This window comes from Amblyraja radiata, chromosome 21 (assembly GCF_010909765.2).
Source record: "Amblyraja radiata isolate CabotCenter1 chromosome 21, sAmbRad1.1.pri, whole genome shotgun sequence".
Classification (NCBI taxonomy): Eukaryota; Metazoa; Chordata; class Chondrichthyes; order Rajiformes; family Rajidae; genus Amblyraja; species Amblyraja radiata.
In genome coordinates, this window is record NC_045976.1 from 41,188,852 (window position 1) to 41,202,223 (window position 13,372).

Here is a 13,372-nt window from a genome sequence, read left to right on the forward strand (position 1 = left end):
ATAGGGCACAAATGTCAGTCAAAGTTGTTAATTTATATATTTGAACGGGAAAGAATAAAGCTTTATTCTCAATTAAATAATGGTGATTGTTTGCTGATTATAAAATGATACATAGAACACTTGTACATACATAGGTGTCTACCTTAATTAAATGTGCTAGTAACAGATTTTTGCTGATTTATCTTGCAAAACCTAATGTCTACATTGATAGAGACAAAATGCTGCAGTAACTCAGTGGGTCAGGCAGCATCTGTGGAGAAAAATGATGGGTGACAATTCAAGACCCCCTTCAGGGTTCCAGCCCGAAACGTCATCCGCCCTTTTTCTCCAGAGATGCTGCATGACCCGCTGAGTTACTCCAGCACTCTGTGTCTATCTTTGGTATAAATCCCCTCAAGGTATGTCTACTTTGAAGAAATGTTTAAGAAGGAATTGCAGATGCTGGAAAATCGAAGGTAGACAAAAATGCTGGAGAAACTCAGCGGGTGAGGCAGCATCTATTGAGTGAAGGCGATAGGCAATGTTTCGGGTCTTGACTCTTATACTCAAATCCTTGCTCTTATACTCAAATCCTTTTGCTATGAATGCTAACATACCATTCGCTTTCTTCACTGCCTGCTGCACCTGCATGCCTACTTTCAATTTTCCGAAGCGGCCACTATTCAGATAATAGTCAACTTTCCTGTTTTTGCCACCAAAGTGGATAACCTCACATTTATCCACATTATACTGCATCTGCCATGCACTTGCCCACTCACCCAGCCTATCCAAGTCACCTTGCAATCTCCTAGCATCCTCCTCACAGCTAACACTGCCCCCCAGCTTCGTGTCATCCGCAAACTTGGAGACATTGCATTCAATTCCCTCATCCAGATCATTAATATATATTGTAAATAGCTGGGGTCCCAGCACTGAGCCTTGCGGTACCCCACTAGTCACTGCCTGCCATTCTGAAAAGGACCCGTTTACTCCTACTCTTAGCTTCCTGTCTGCCAGCCAGTTCTCTATCCACATCAATACTGAACCCCCAATACCGTGTGCTTTAAGTTTGTATACTAATCTCTTATGTGGGACCTTGTCGAAAACCTTCTGAAAGTCCAGATATAACACATCCACTGGTTCTCCCTTATCCACTCTCCCTTAATGAACTAATCAACACTTGGAATGTATGTGGACATGCTGAGCCTGAGTCACTGAGGCAAATATTTTGCCTTGGGCTTATTGTCCAGTTTACAAGCACCACAGCAAGCATTTTATCGGAACGCATCACAGCACGGTTTAGGAACAGCTCCATCCAAGACCGCTAGAAATTGCAGCGAATTGTGGACGCAGCTCAGACCGTCGCACAAACCAACCTCCCTTCTATTGACTCCATCTACACCTCACGCTGCCTCGGCAAGGCCAGCAGTATAATCAAGGACAAGTCTCACCCCGGTCACTCCCTCTTCTCCCCTCTCCCATCAGGCGAAAGGTACAGAAGCGTGAAAACGCACACCCCTCCAGATTCAGGGACAGTTTCTTCCCGGCTGTTATCAGGCAACTGAACCGTCCTACCACAACCAGAGAGCGGTCCTGAACTACTATCTACCTCATTGGTGACCCTCGGACTATCCTTGATCGGACTTTGCTGTCTTTACCTTGCACTAAACGTTATTCCCTTATCATGTATCTACCCACTGTAAATGGCTCGATTGTAATCATGTATTGTCTTTCCGCTGACTGGTATATGCACGCAACAAAAGCTTTTCACTGTATCTCGGTACTCTTGACAATAAACTAAACTGATATACATTCCAAATGCCACCCTATTAATGATTCATTAAATGTCAATATTAATGAGACTGACATACAGCTTCTCACATTGTGTCTTTAATCTGTATATGCTGTTTTACAACAAAAAAAATCACAATATCAAGCATTTGAAAAACGGTCGTGATGGAATTCACAAAAGTCAATGATGTGTTAATTCGGGATTACACAATTTCATCTACTGCAGGTACAGTTCAGGCAACGCCCAACAACATTCATTGCATTTTCCTTGCTAGTCGACAGGCAACTAACTTTGAAAATCAGATTAACCAGAGTTTGTTGTTTCGTTTCCTAGTCATGCCAGATTTAGTAAATGTTCTCACAATCTTAAGGTTTTCTCATCTACAAAAGTCGGCTAAGCATCTAGCAATAGGTGAATGCACTAACTTTTTTTGTGGGATGTGGCTTTTATTTTAAGCTTTTGGAGCAGATAGTTTTGTAGCACCAGTGGTTTGCGTTAAAATCATTTTTGACCAAAGTTCGTTAACTTCTTGGTAAGAAGATAAGAGGAAGAAACACAAAGTGAATTTGTTTCTTTTTTAAAAACTTTTACCCCGTCTATTAGAGTCGGTAGCTTTAAATTTCTACTTTAAAAACATTTCAGATCCAATTGGAAATTTAACGCTAGAATCGTAATGAATTCCAGTTTCACATTTGTTAAGCCAATCCAGGGCGTGATAAAGGGCCTGTCCCACTTTCACGAGTTTTCCCGATTCTCCTGGGGAGAAGGCAGGAACGGGGTACTGTTTGGGGATGATCAGCCATGATCACATTGAATGGCGGTGCTGGCTCGAAGGGCCGAATGGCCTATTCCTGCATCTATTGTCTATTGATTCAAACTCGCAGAATGTTCGTAACGAGTCCGTAGGAGGTCGTAGCTATATCGTAGCGGCTCGTTATGCTAGCCATAAGTACTCGTGGCATCAGGTAAGTCGGGATGTTTTTTCCAGCCCGATAAAAAATGTCCACTAGTAAAAAAAAAATGGTCGGGATGAAAGTGTGAAAGTGGGACAGGCCCTTAAGTGTGCAGGAAGGAACTGCAGATGTTGGTTTAAACTGAAGATAGACACAAAATGCTGGAGTAGCTCAGCGGGTCAGGCAGCATCTCTGGAGCGATGGAATGGGTGATGTCTTGGGGTCAAGACCTGTTGGTCGAGACCATTTGAATGTTCAGTCACTCTGCACTTCCGTCCCATCCTGTAAATCCCTCCGTTTCTTCCTTGACTGCAGCACCAGCCAATCTCCAGTCTGAAGAAGGGTCTCAACCTATTCCTTCACTCCAGAGATGCTGCCAGAGTCGCTGAGTTACTCTAGCTTTTGGTGTCTATCCATGGCATGGCAAAGTGGCCCACAGGTTATTGTAGACCTCTGTCTTAACAATTCCTAAACGCAATCTAACGGTGATTTACATGGCTATATTGGGTACAAATGTATGTAGAGGTTATAGGGTTACGAGGGAGAATCACAAAGGGAGAATACTGGTTTTAATATCAAGGCAACATCCCTGTAACTATTCAATGAGTATTTTTGATAATGCTGATTTATACAAATTTGTTTGCATTTGCTGCCCATATTCCTCCCCTTCTGCATATCTTCTGTTCTTTGCAGTGCCTTTAAAGCCGCTCATGGTCGCTCCAAGAAGCTGTAGAGGTGTGGAACGAGATAGTCCTTAAAGTGTCCATCGATGAATCCTTTCCCTCCGTTGTGGATAAACCAGCACTGGACATTGGTTCCACTTACAGTGCCCGTCCTGTAGTCTTTCTGCAACCCCCTGCACAAAAACACACACAAAGATACACACACACACACACACACATGTGAGGCCACTCTCTCACGAATGACGAAAGTCCGAGACAGAGTGGATGTGGAAAGGATGTTTCCAATAGTAGGCGAGTCTCGGACCCGAGGCCACAGCCTCAGAATTTAAAAATGTACCTTTAGAAAGGAGGTGGCCTCCTCCTGCACCTATTTTCTATGTTTCTATGACTTTCTTTAGCCTGATGGTAGTTCATAAGTGATAGGAGCAGAATTAGGCCATTCGGCCCATCAGGTCTACTCTGCCATTCAATCAAAGCTGATCTATCTCTCCCTCCTAACCCCATTCTCCTGCCTTCTCCCCATAACCACTGACGCCCGTACTAATCAATAATGTGTCTATCTGCCTTAAAAATATCCATTGACAGCTCCCACAGCCGTCTGTGGCAATAAATTCCACAAGATTCACCACCCTCCGACTAAAGAAATTCCTCCTCATCCCCTTCCTAAAGGAACACCCCATTAATTCTGAGGCTGTGCCCTCTGGTCCTAGACTCTCCCACTAGTGAAACATCCTTTCCACATCCACTCAACCCAGGCCTTTCACTATTCGGTAAGTTTCAATGAGTCCCCCCCCCCCCCCCTCGTCTTTCTAAACTCCAGTGAATACAGGCCCAGTGCCGTCAAACGCTCATCATATGTTAATATTTACTTATGTGTGGTGAATCTGTGGGATTCATTGCCACAAACAGCGATGGAGGCCATGAGGTTGGATGTTTTTAAAGTGGGCATTGACCTGTTTTTGATTAGTAAGGGCAAAGCCGGGGGAAATCCACACAGTCACGGGAAGAACCGTGCAAACTCCACACAGACAGCCACCGAGGTCAGGAACGAATCCGGGTCTCTGGCGCCGTGAGGCAGTGGCTCCACCATCTGAGCCACTTTGTTTCCAGTATTTTCTGCATTGAGCTCGATTTAATTCTATTGATGTGAAGGTGAGATTTAGCTTTCTCCCATTCATCATCGACGTTTCAGAGATTTATCTGATGCTATTAATCCTAAACCTACAGGTTATCTGGGACTGTAAATAGAGGCTTGGGAGCACACCAGAGCCTGATCTGCAATGTGGGAAGGTCATAAGAAGAAATAAAATACGTGGTGGTGTTTCAGAGGGCGGTGGAGGCCAGTTCTCTGGATGCTTTCAAGAGAGAGTTAGATAGGGCTCTTAAAATTAGGGGATATGTGGAGAAGGCAGGAACGGGGTACTGATTGGGGATGATCACATTGAATGGCAGTGCTGGCTCGAAGGGCCGAATGGCCTACTCCTGCACCTATTGTCTATTGTTTCCTTGGTTGAACTTAATTGCTAAGGGAATTGACTGAAGCTAGGCACAAAATGCTGGAGTAAGACAGCATCATTGGTGAGAAGGAGCGGGTGACAGAGTCAGGGGAGAGGGAAACACAGAGATATAGATGGGCAGGTGTGAAAATGAGACATCAAGGGGGGACAAAGATTCAGGAGAATGTAGAATAAATCTGTAGAAGGGTTTCGGCCTGAAACGTTGCCTATTTCCTTCGCTCAATTGATGCTGCTGCACCCACTGAGTTTCTCCAGCTTTTTTGTGTGCCTTAGAATAAATCATTGTTAGCCCGGGGAAGGGGACAACAAAGCAGACAAAGATAACATTTAACCAAGGGGACAGTCAGAGTGGTCGGAGAACTAGGGTGGGGGGAGGGATGGAGAGAGAGGGTCACTTTTTTTTTTAGAAATTTTTTTTGGTCTAATTGTAGTCCTGTAGGTCTGTGTCCAAGATGGCTGCCGTGAAGAGAGAGTGGACGCTGGCGCGCTTTGGCTGCCGCTGCTCTCTCTTCACACTGTTTTTGATTTTCTGTTTTTGGACTGAATTCTGTTTTTAATTTGTGTCTCTGTGATGTCTTTATTACTTGTTATATTCCGATTATATGTTTTTATTCCGATTACTATGTAAGGTGTCCTTGAGATGTCTGAAAGGCGCCCATTAAATAAAATTTATTATTATTATTATTATTATTACTTGAAGTTAGAGGAATCGATATTCATGAAGGTTTAGACCACTGCCCAGTCCATCACCGGCTCTGACCTCCCCACTGTCGAAGGGATCTATTGTAGTTGCTGCCTCAAAAAGGCAGCCAACACCATCAAGGACCCACACTCATCTCACCACTGCCATCGGGATGAAGGTACAGGAGCCTGAAACCTGCAACACCAGGTTCAGGAACAGCTTCTTCCCTACAGCCATAACGTTACGAAAAAGCTCTGAGCTCTGAACTGCAAAAGACTATATTATTATTGCACTATATTCATTATTTATTGAACTTTTTCTCTCTTCCCCCGTCATGTATTATGTTTACATATTGTGTTGTGCTGCATCAAGCAAGAATTTCATTGTCCCATCCGGGACATATGACAATAAAACACTCTTGACTCTTGAAACGTCACCCATTCCTTCTCTGCAGCGATGCTGCCTGTCCCGCTGAGTTACTCCAGCATTTTGTGTCTATATTCATTGCACTGGGTTGTTACCCGAAGAGGTTTGTTGACATACCTGGTCACTGTAATCTTGTGACCTTTCACCTCCATGGTGGCCTGCGGTTTATTTGGGTCCGAGCCCGGACGCATGTTGTACACGTGTACTTCCGGTTCACGGGCGAACTGACCTGGAAACAACATCATTTGCGTTAAGTGTTTAAGAAGGAACTGCAGATGCTGGAAAATCGAAGGTAGACAAAAATGCTGGAGAAACTCAGCGGGTGCAGCAGCATCTATGGAGCGAAGGAAATAGGCAACGTTTCGTCCCGAAACCCAAAGGAAATAGGTAACGTTTCGGGTCGAAACCCAAAGGGTTTCGTCCCGAAACGTTGCCTATTTCCTTCGCTCCATAGATGCTGCTTGCACCCGCTGAGTTTCTCCAGCATTTTTGTGTACCTATCATTTGCATTAAGCCGCTTTGAAACCCTCCCCAATTCACCCAAAGTTTTAACCAAAGATCCAACAGCGAGCAAGATAGATCACTCGACGAAAAAGACCTAGTACGGCCATGGGCAGATTCGTGGGTAATTTTCGGCCCCATTTCCGTAACCGGCTTCCGTCTCCGCACCAAAGATCCCGTAGCGGAGCAAAGATACTAGTGCAGAGACGGAAGCCGGTTACGGAAACATCCTCGTAAAAAGAAAAGTTATTTGGTAAAAATCTTCTCCTCGTTTTCAGAATTTTAATTTATTAACACAAACTGTTCCTCCGCAACGTTGATTACACTGCGGGTCGGGTCGGGTCGGATCCGGTTATGGAAATGGATGAAATAAAAGGCCCACGTTCCGCTCCGTTGCGTACTACACGTCAGCCCGTTGCATTTAGCAGGAGTGGTCTATCTGGCTCCGCAATAGAATCTTTGGTTTTAGCATCTTGACGATTTTATACACTGGGCGTCAGAAACCTCAGGCTTTAGTGACACGAGGCTGGAATCTTGAGCAAAGCACAATATCTAGAGTAGAGATACAGCACGGAAACAGGCCCTTCAGCCCACCGAGTCCACGACGACCATGGTTCACCCATTCACACTAGTTCTATGTTATCCCACTTTCCCATCCAGGCCCTGTACACATTAGAGGCAATTTACAGAGACCAACTAAACCATAGACCCAGGTAGAGAAGGAATAGGCGACGTTTCGGGTCTCGAAGGATAGAGGGTGTTGCTATGACTACACCTGGGGTGGGAGATTGCAACCTTCACGTGGTCTGCCCTGTGCTAATGCAATCAACCCAGCGTGCACAATCAAATAAGATTAAATAGAGCAAGTTGTCCTACAACTTTAGGCTGTGCACGCCACACGCAAGAAGAAATATGACTACACTTGTCATGCTGCCCAAGATTTAACTCCATTAGCCTATACGTCCATTCTGCACCTACGACTTACGAACATTTGGAAAGCACTGCCTAAAAAAGTTGATGTATTTTCTTTAGACGATTTACCTATCAGTCCATGGACACTTGTTGAGAACATATTCGTCGGAGGAGTGTAGAATCCCAGGAAATCCACGTTGGTTGGATGGTTTTTCCAGACACGATGTAGCAGGATCAGGAAAACCACGTCCTCACCCACGGTGATGGTGACGTTACTGTTTTTCCTCACGCTCACCACATAGCTAGAACGGCAAACCAGGCGCACACTCGGAATACGTTTTCAATCGCAGCGAATTGTGGATGCGGCCCAGACTATTGCACACAAACCAACCTCCCATCCATCGACTCCATCCACACCTCACCCTGCCTCGGCAAGGCCAGCAGCATCATCAAGGACCAGTCTCACCCCCGGTCACTCCCTCTTCTCCCCTCTCCCGTCAGGCAAGAGGTACAGAAGTGTGAAAACGCACACCTCCAGATTCAGGGACAGTTTCTTCCCGGCTGTTATCAGGCAACTGAACCATCCTACCACAACCAGAGAGCGGTCCTGAACTACTATCTACCTCATTGGAGACCCTCGGACTATCCTTGATCGGACGTTGCTAGCTTTACCTTGCATTAAACGTTATTCCCTTTATCCTGTATCTGTACACTGGAAATGGCTCGATTGTAATCATGTATTGTCTTTCCGCTGACTGGAATGAGCGGAAAGTGGAAGTGGTGGCGGCAGGTTCGTTGGTATCATTTAAGAATAAATTGGATAGGCATATGGATGAGAAGGGAATGGAGGGTTATGGTATGAGTGCAGGCAGGTGGGACTAAGGGGAAAAAATTGTTCGGCGCAGACTTGTAGGGCCGAGATGGCCTGTTTCCGTGCTGTAATTGTTATATTTACCTCTCATCCTTCTAAATTCCAGAGTGCACAAGTCCAGCTGCTCCATTCTATCAACATATGACAGTCCAGCCATCCAGGGAATTAACCTCGTGAACCTACGCTGCACTCCCTCAATAGCAATTATGCAGGTACATTGAGATATCTATAGTGTAGATGGGACATTTTCCCGATGTTGGGTGAGTCCAAAACCAAGGGCCACAGTTTAAGAATAAGGAATTCTCTGCCTCAGAGGCTAGATACTTTCAAGAGAGAGCTAGATAGGGCTCTTAAAAATAGCGGAGTCAGGGGATATGGGGAGAAGGCAGGAATGGGGTACTGATTGGGGATGATCAGCCATGATCACATTGAATAGCGGTGCTGGCTCGAGGGGGCGAATGACCTACTCCTGCACCTATTGTCTATTGTCTATTGACATGAGGATCAGTGTGGGCAAGTTGGGCCGAAGGGCCTGTTTCCACGCAGAACGTACCTGGAATGTGTTAAAACAGCATTCTCAGACCATTGGAGGAGAGTTTTATGATTCCCATCTTTCAAGCGAATCTTCTCGGTGCTAATATCAAAGCTTAGACTCAGATTGGTGAAACGGATCCCGATTGTTCCAAAGTAGGTGTTCAACTTGGTATTTTTGGCTTTCTTTCCACTGATAATTTGACCATTGACCACAATGCCTGCCAGAGAGAGAAATATAGAGAATAAAATGTAAATTGGTTAAGATGACCGCCTGTTGCAAACAGCACAACAGAGGACAATCAAATATAACAGCCATGAGTCTATCTGGATAAAAGAAACAGCAAAAATCACAACTGTAAATAACAAGCTGTTAATCCATTTACAGAGCACTGTGTTTACATTATTTCATCTTCGTCCCTTTTTACAAAGTCATAAGTGATAGGAGCAGAATGAGGCCATTTGGCCCATCGAGTCTACTCCGCCATTCAATCATGGCTGATCTATCTCTCCCACCTTACCCCCTTTGTGTGAAAAAGTTACCCCTCAGATTCCGATGAAATCTTTCTCCCCATAACTTAAACACATGACCTCTGGTCCTCTATTCCCCTAAGGTCGTAAGGTCGTAAAAGATAGGAGTAGAATTAGGCCATTCAGCCCATCAAGTTTACTCTGCCATTCTATCACTCCCTCCATCCCCATTCTCCTGCCTTCTCCCCATAACCCCTGACACCCGGACTAATCAAGAATCTATCAATCTCGGCCTTAAATCTATCCACTGACTTGGCCTCAACAGCCTTCTGTGGCAATGAATTCCACAGATTCACCGCCCTTTGATCTCTCGTTTTCACACCTTACCCTTCCATATCTCCGTGTCTCCCTCCCCCCTGACTCTCAGTCTGAAGAAGGGCCTCGACCTGAAACGTCGCCCATCCCTTCTATCCAGAGACGCTGCCCGTCCCGCTGAGTTACTCCAGCACTTTGTGCCTCCAGCATCTCAAAGTATTCTGTTGTGTTGCTACAAGTAAGAATTTCATTGTGTTGTCTGGGACATATGACAATAAAACACTCCAGACTCTTGACTCTTGAAGATCAGAATCGCCATTCAATGTGATCATGGCTGATCATCCCCAATCAGTACCCGTTCCTGCCTTCTCCACATATCCCCTGACTCCGCTATCTTTAAGAGCCCTATCTAGCTCTCTCTTGAAAGTATCCAGAGAACCGGCCTCCACCGCCCTCTGAGGCAGAGAATTCCACACTCACACCTCTCTGTGTTGGGACGGAAACCTTCTTCAGAAGAACTTTCATGGGAAATCTATCTGAAGAAGGGTCCCGTCCCGAAAAGTCACCTATCCATGTTCTTCAGAGATGCTGCCTGATCCGCTGAGTTACTCCAGCACTCTGTGAAACGTCACCTATCCATGTTCTCCACAGATGCTGCCTGACCCGCTGAGTTACTCCAGCACTCTGTGAAACGTCACCTATCCATGTTCTCCACAGATGCTGCCTGGCCCGCTGAGTTACTCCAGCACTCTGTGAAACGTCACCTATCCATGTTCTCCACAGATGCTGCCTGACCCGCTGAGTTACTCCAGCATTCTGTGAAACGTCACCTATCCATGTTCTCCACAGATGCTGCCTGACCCGCTGAGTTACTCCAGCACTCTGTGAAACGTCACCTATCCATGTTCTCCACAGATGCTGCCTGACCCGCTGAGTTACTCCAGCACTCTGTGAAACGTCACCTATCCATGTTCTCCACAGATGCTGCCTGACCCACTGAGTTACTCCAGAATTTTGTATCCCTCATCGTAGCTTATGCTCCCTAATCCAGGCATCATTCTGGTAAACCTCTTCTCTAAAACATGTTTAAAGAACATGGATAGGCGATGTTTTGGGTTGCTAAGAGGGAGAACTATTTTTGTGTTGCCAAAGATAGACTCAAAATGCCGGAGTAACTCAGCGGGACAGGGAGCATCTCTGGAGAGAAGGAATGGGTGATGTTTCGGGTCGAGACCCTTCTACAGACTATGCGTCAGGGGAGAGAGAGAGTTAAGGGGCTGTCCCACTGTACGAGCTAATTCAAGAGTTCTCCCGAGTTTCCCCTGATTCAAACTCAGAGATTTACGGTAATGGCCGCTCGTGGGTACTTGGGGCTCTCGTGGACATTTTTCAACGTTTTGAAAAATCTTCACGAGTCTTCACAAGCTTACCGCGTTTCCCGAGTACCTGCCGTTAGCGTTACAAGCCGCTAAGAGACGTCCCAAGCTCTGACGTACCCCCTACGTAGGCCATTTGGAAGAGTGGGCTGAAAGATGGCAGATGGAGTTTAATGCTGATAAGTGTGAGGTGCTACATCTTGGCAGGACAAATCAAAATAGGACGTACATGGTAAATGGTAGCGAATTGAGGAATGCAGTTGAACAGAGGGATCTAGGGATAACTGTGCATAGTTCCCTGAAGGTGGAATCTCATGTAGATAGGGTGGTAAAGAAAGCTTTTGGTGTGCTGGCCTTTATAAATCAGAGCATTGAGTATAGAAGTTGGGATGTAAAGTTAAAATTGTACAAGGCATTGGTGAGACCAATTCTGGAGTATGGTGTACAATTTTTGTTGCCTAATAATAGGAAGGATGTCAACAAAATAGAGAGAGTACAGAGGAGATTTACTAGAATGTTGCCTGGGTTTCAGCAACTAAGTTACAGAGAAAGGTTGAACAAGTTAGGTCTTTATTCTTTGGAGCACAGAAGGTTAAGGGGGGACTTGATAGAGGTCTTTAAAATGATGAGAGGGATAGACAGAGTTGACGTGGATAAGCTTTTCCCATTGAGAGTAGGGAAGATTCAAACAAGAGGACATGACTTGAGAATTAAGAGACAAAGGTTTAGGGGTAACATGAGGGGGAACTTCTTTACTCAGAGAGTGGTAGCTGTGTGGAATGAGCTTCCAGTGGAAGTGGTGGAGGCAGGTTCGATTTTATCATTTAAAAATAAATTGGATAGGTATATGGATGGGAAAGGAATGGAGGGTTATGGTCTGAGCGCAGGTAGATGGGACTAGGTGAGAGTAAGTGTTCGGCACGGACTTGAAGGGCCGAGATGGCCTGTTTCCGTGCTGTAATTGTTATATGGTTATATGGTTACGTACATTCTTCGTGATTACCACGAGTTTGATTTTTTTTTAAACTCGGGAGAGCTCGTACAGTGGGATAGGCCCTTTACACAGATAATGAAGTGTAAGAAATCAAATCAAGCAATGTGTTAACATGTCATTGCTCTACCAGTAGGTGCCGCTGTTGCATTATAATAGTCATTTAGCCTGGTCGACATGCCACACTAATACTGTCTGATGGACACAAAATGCTGGAGTAACTCAGCGGGACAGGCAGCATCTCTGGAGAGAAGGAATGGGTGACGTTTCGGGTCGAGACCCTTAAGGGTCGGTGTAGGCACGTTGGGATTGTATGCTGCATGACTAACTCAATGGGTCAGGCAGCATCTCCGGAGAACATGGATAGGTGACGTTTCAGGTCGGGATTCTTCTCCAGAGATGTTGGGCAGAAGAGCCCTGTATGACTATGATTCTATGACAATAGGTGCAGGAGTAGGCCATTCGGCCCTTGGAGCCAGCACCACCATTCAATGTGATCATGGCTGATCATCCACAATCAGTACCCAGTTCCTGCTTTCTCCCCATATCCCTTGATTCCGTTAGCCCTAAGAGCTCTATCTAACTCTCTTTTGAAAACATCCAGTGAATTGGCCTCCACTGCCTTCTGTGGCAGAGAATTCCACAGATTCGCAGCTCTCTGGGTGGGAGATTGCAACCTTCACGTGGTCCACCCTGTTTTGACGAACACAATCAACCCGGCATGCACACACAGAAGATCAAACAGAACAAGTTGTCTTTCAACTTTAGGCTGTGCAAGCCATAGGCAAGAAGACAACTCTCTGGGTGAAAACGTTTTTCCTCATCTCAGTCCTAAATGGCCTTCCCCTTGTTCTTAATTATAATAATAAATGCTTTGGTTATTGAAAACGAAGGTGGCTTCTCTCTTACCTTTGATGGGATCTGAGACCAGGTTGAGAATTTTTCCCGGTTCTGTATCAATGTTGAAGCAGATGTCTTGTTTACATTTGGGCAAGTGGATGATGAAATGTGGATCATTGTCAACTAAATCAGAAGAATACGGACATGATTACCAAACACAAACAGCTTTTCTCTAAGATGCAGTTAAAGTGAACATGGTGTCAGGACAACCTTCTCTCCTTGAGTTATCAACCAGACAAAGCAGCTCAACTTCAGGAAGCGCGATGGAGTAGTTTAGTTTAGTTCAGAGATTCAATGCTCCGAGCCCACACCGACCAGCGATCCCCCCCCCCCACACACAAAAACACTCTCCTACACGCCCTCGGGACAATTTTCAATTTTCACCGAAGCCAATTAACCTGCAAAACTGCACGTCTTTGGAAACTTAGAGAAACATAGAAAATAGGTGCAGGAGGAGGCCATTCGGCCCTTC

At 45.4% G+C, this 13,372-nt stretch overlaps 1 protein-coding gene across 1 annotated transcript in view; it reads right to left on the bottom strand.

Moving 5' to 3' along the window:
* Nucleotides 1–3,316: 3,316 nt before the first annotated feature.
* The window catches only part of itih2 (inter-alpha-trypsin inhibitor heavy chain 2), a 50,285-nt gene continuing 40,229 nt past the window's right edge, over nt 3,317–13,372 (bottom strand). The window contains exons 17-21 of the mRNA XM_033040153.1: nt 12,910–13,023; nt 8,870–9,068; nt 7,575–7,747; nt 6,150–6,261; nt 3,317–3,580 (exon numbers count right to left, since the gene is read on the bottom strand). Of these exons, the coding sequence (XP_032896044.1) occupies nt 3,433–3,580; nt 6,150–6,261; nt 7,575–7,747; nt 8,870–9,068; nt 12,910–13,023 (746 nt within the window). The 3' untranslated portion in view covers nt 3,317–3,432. The remainder of the gene's footprint in view (nt 3,581–6,149; nt 6,262–7,574; nt 7,748–8,869; nt 9,069–12,909; nt 13,024–13,372) is intronic.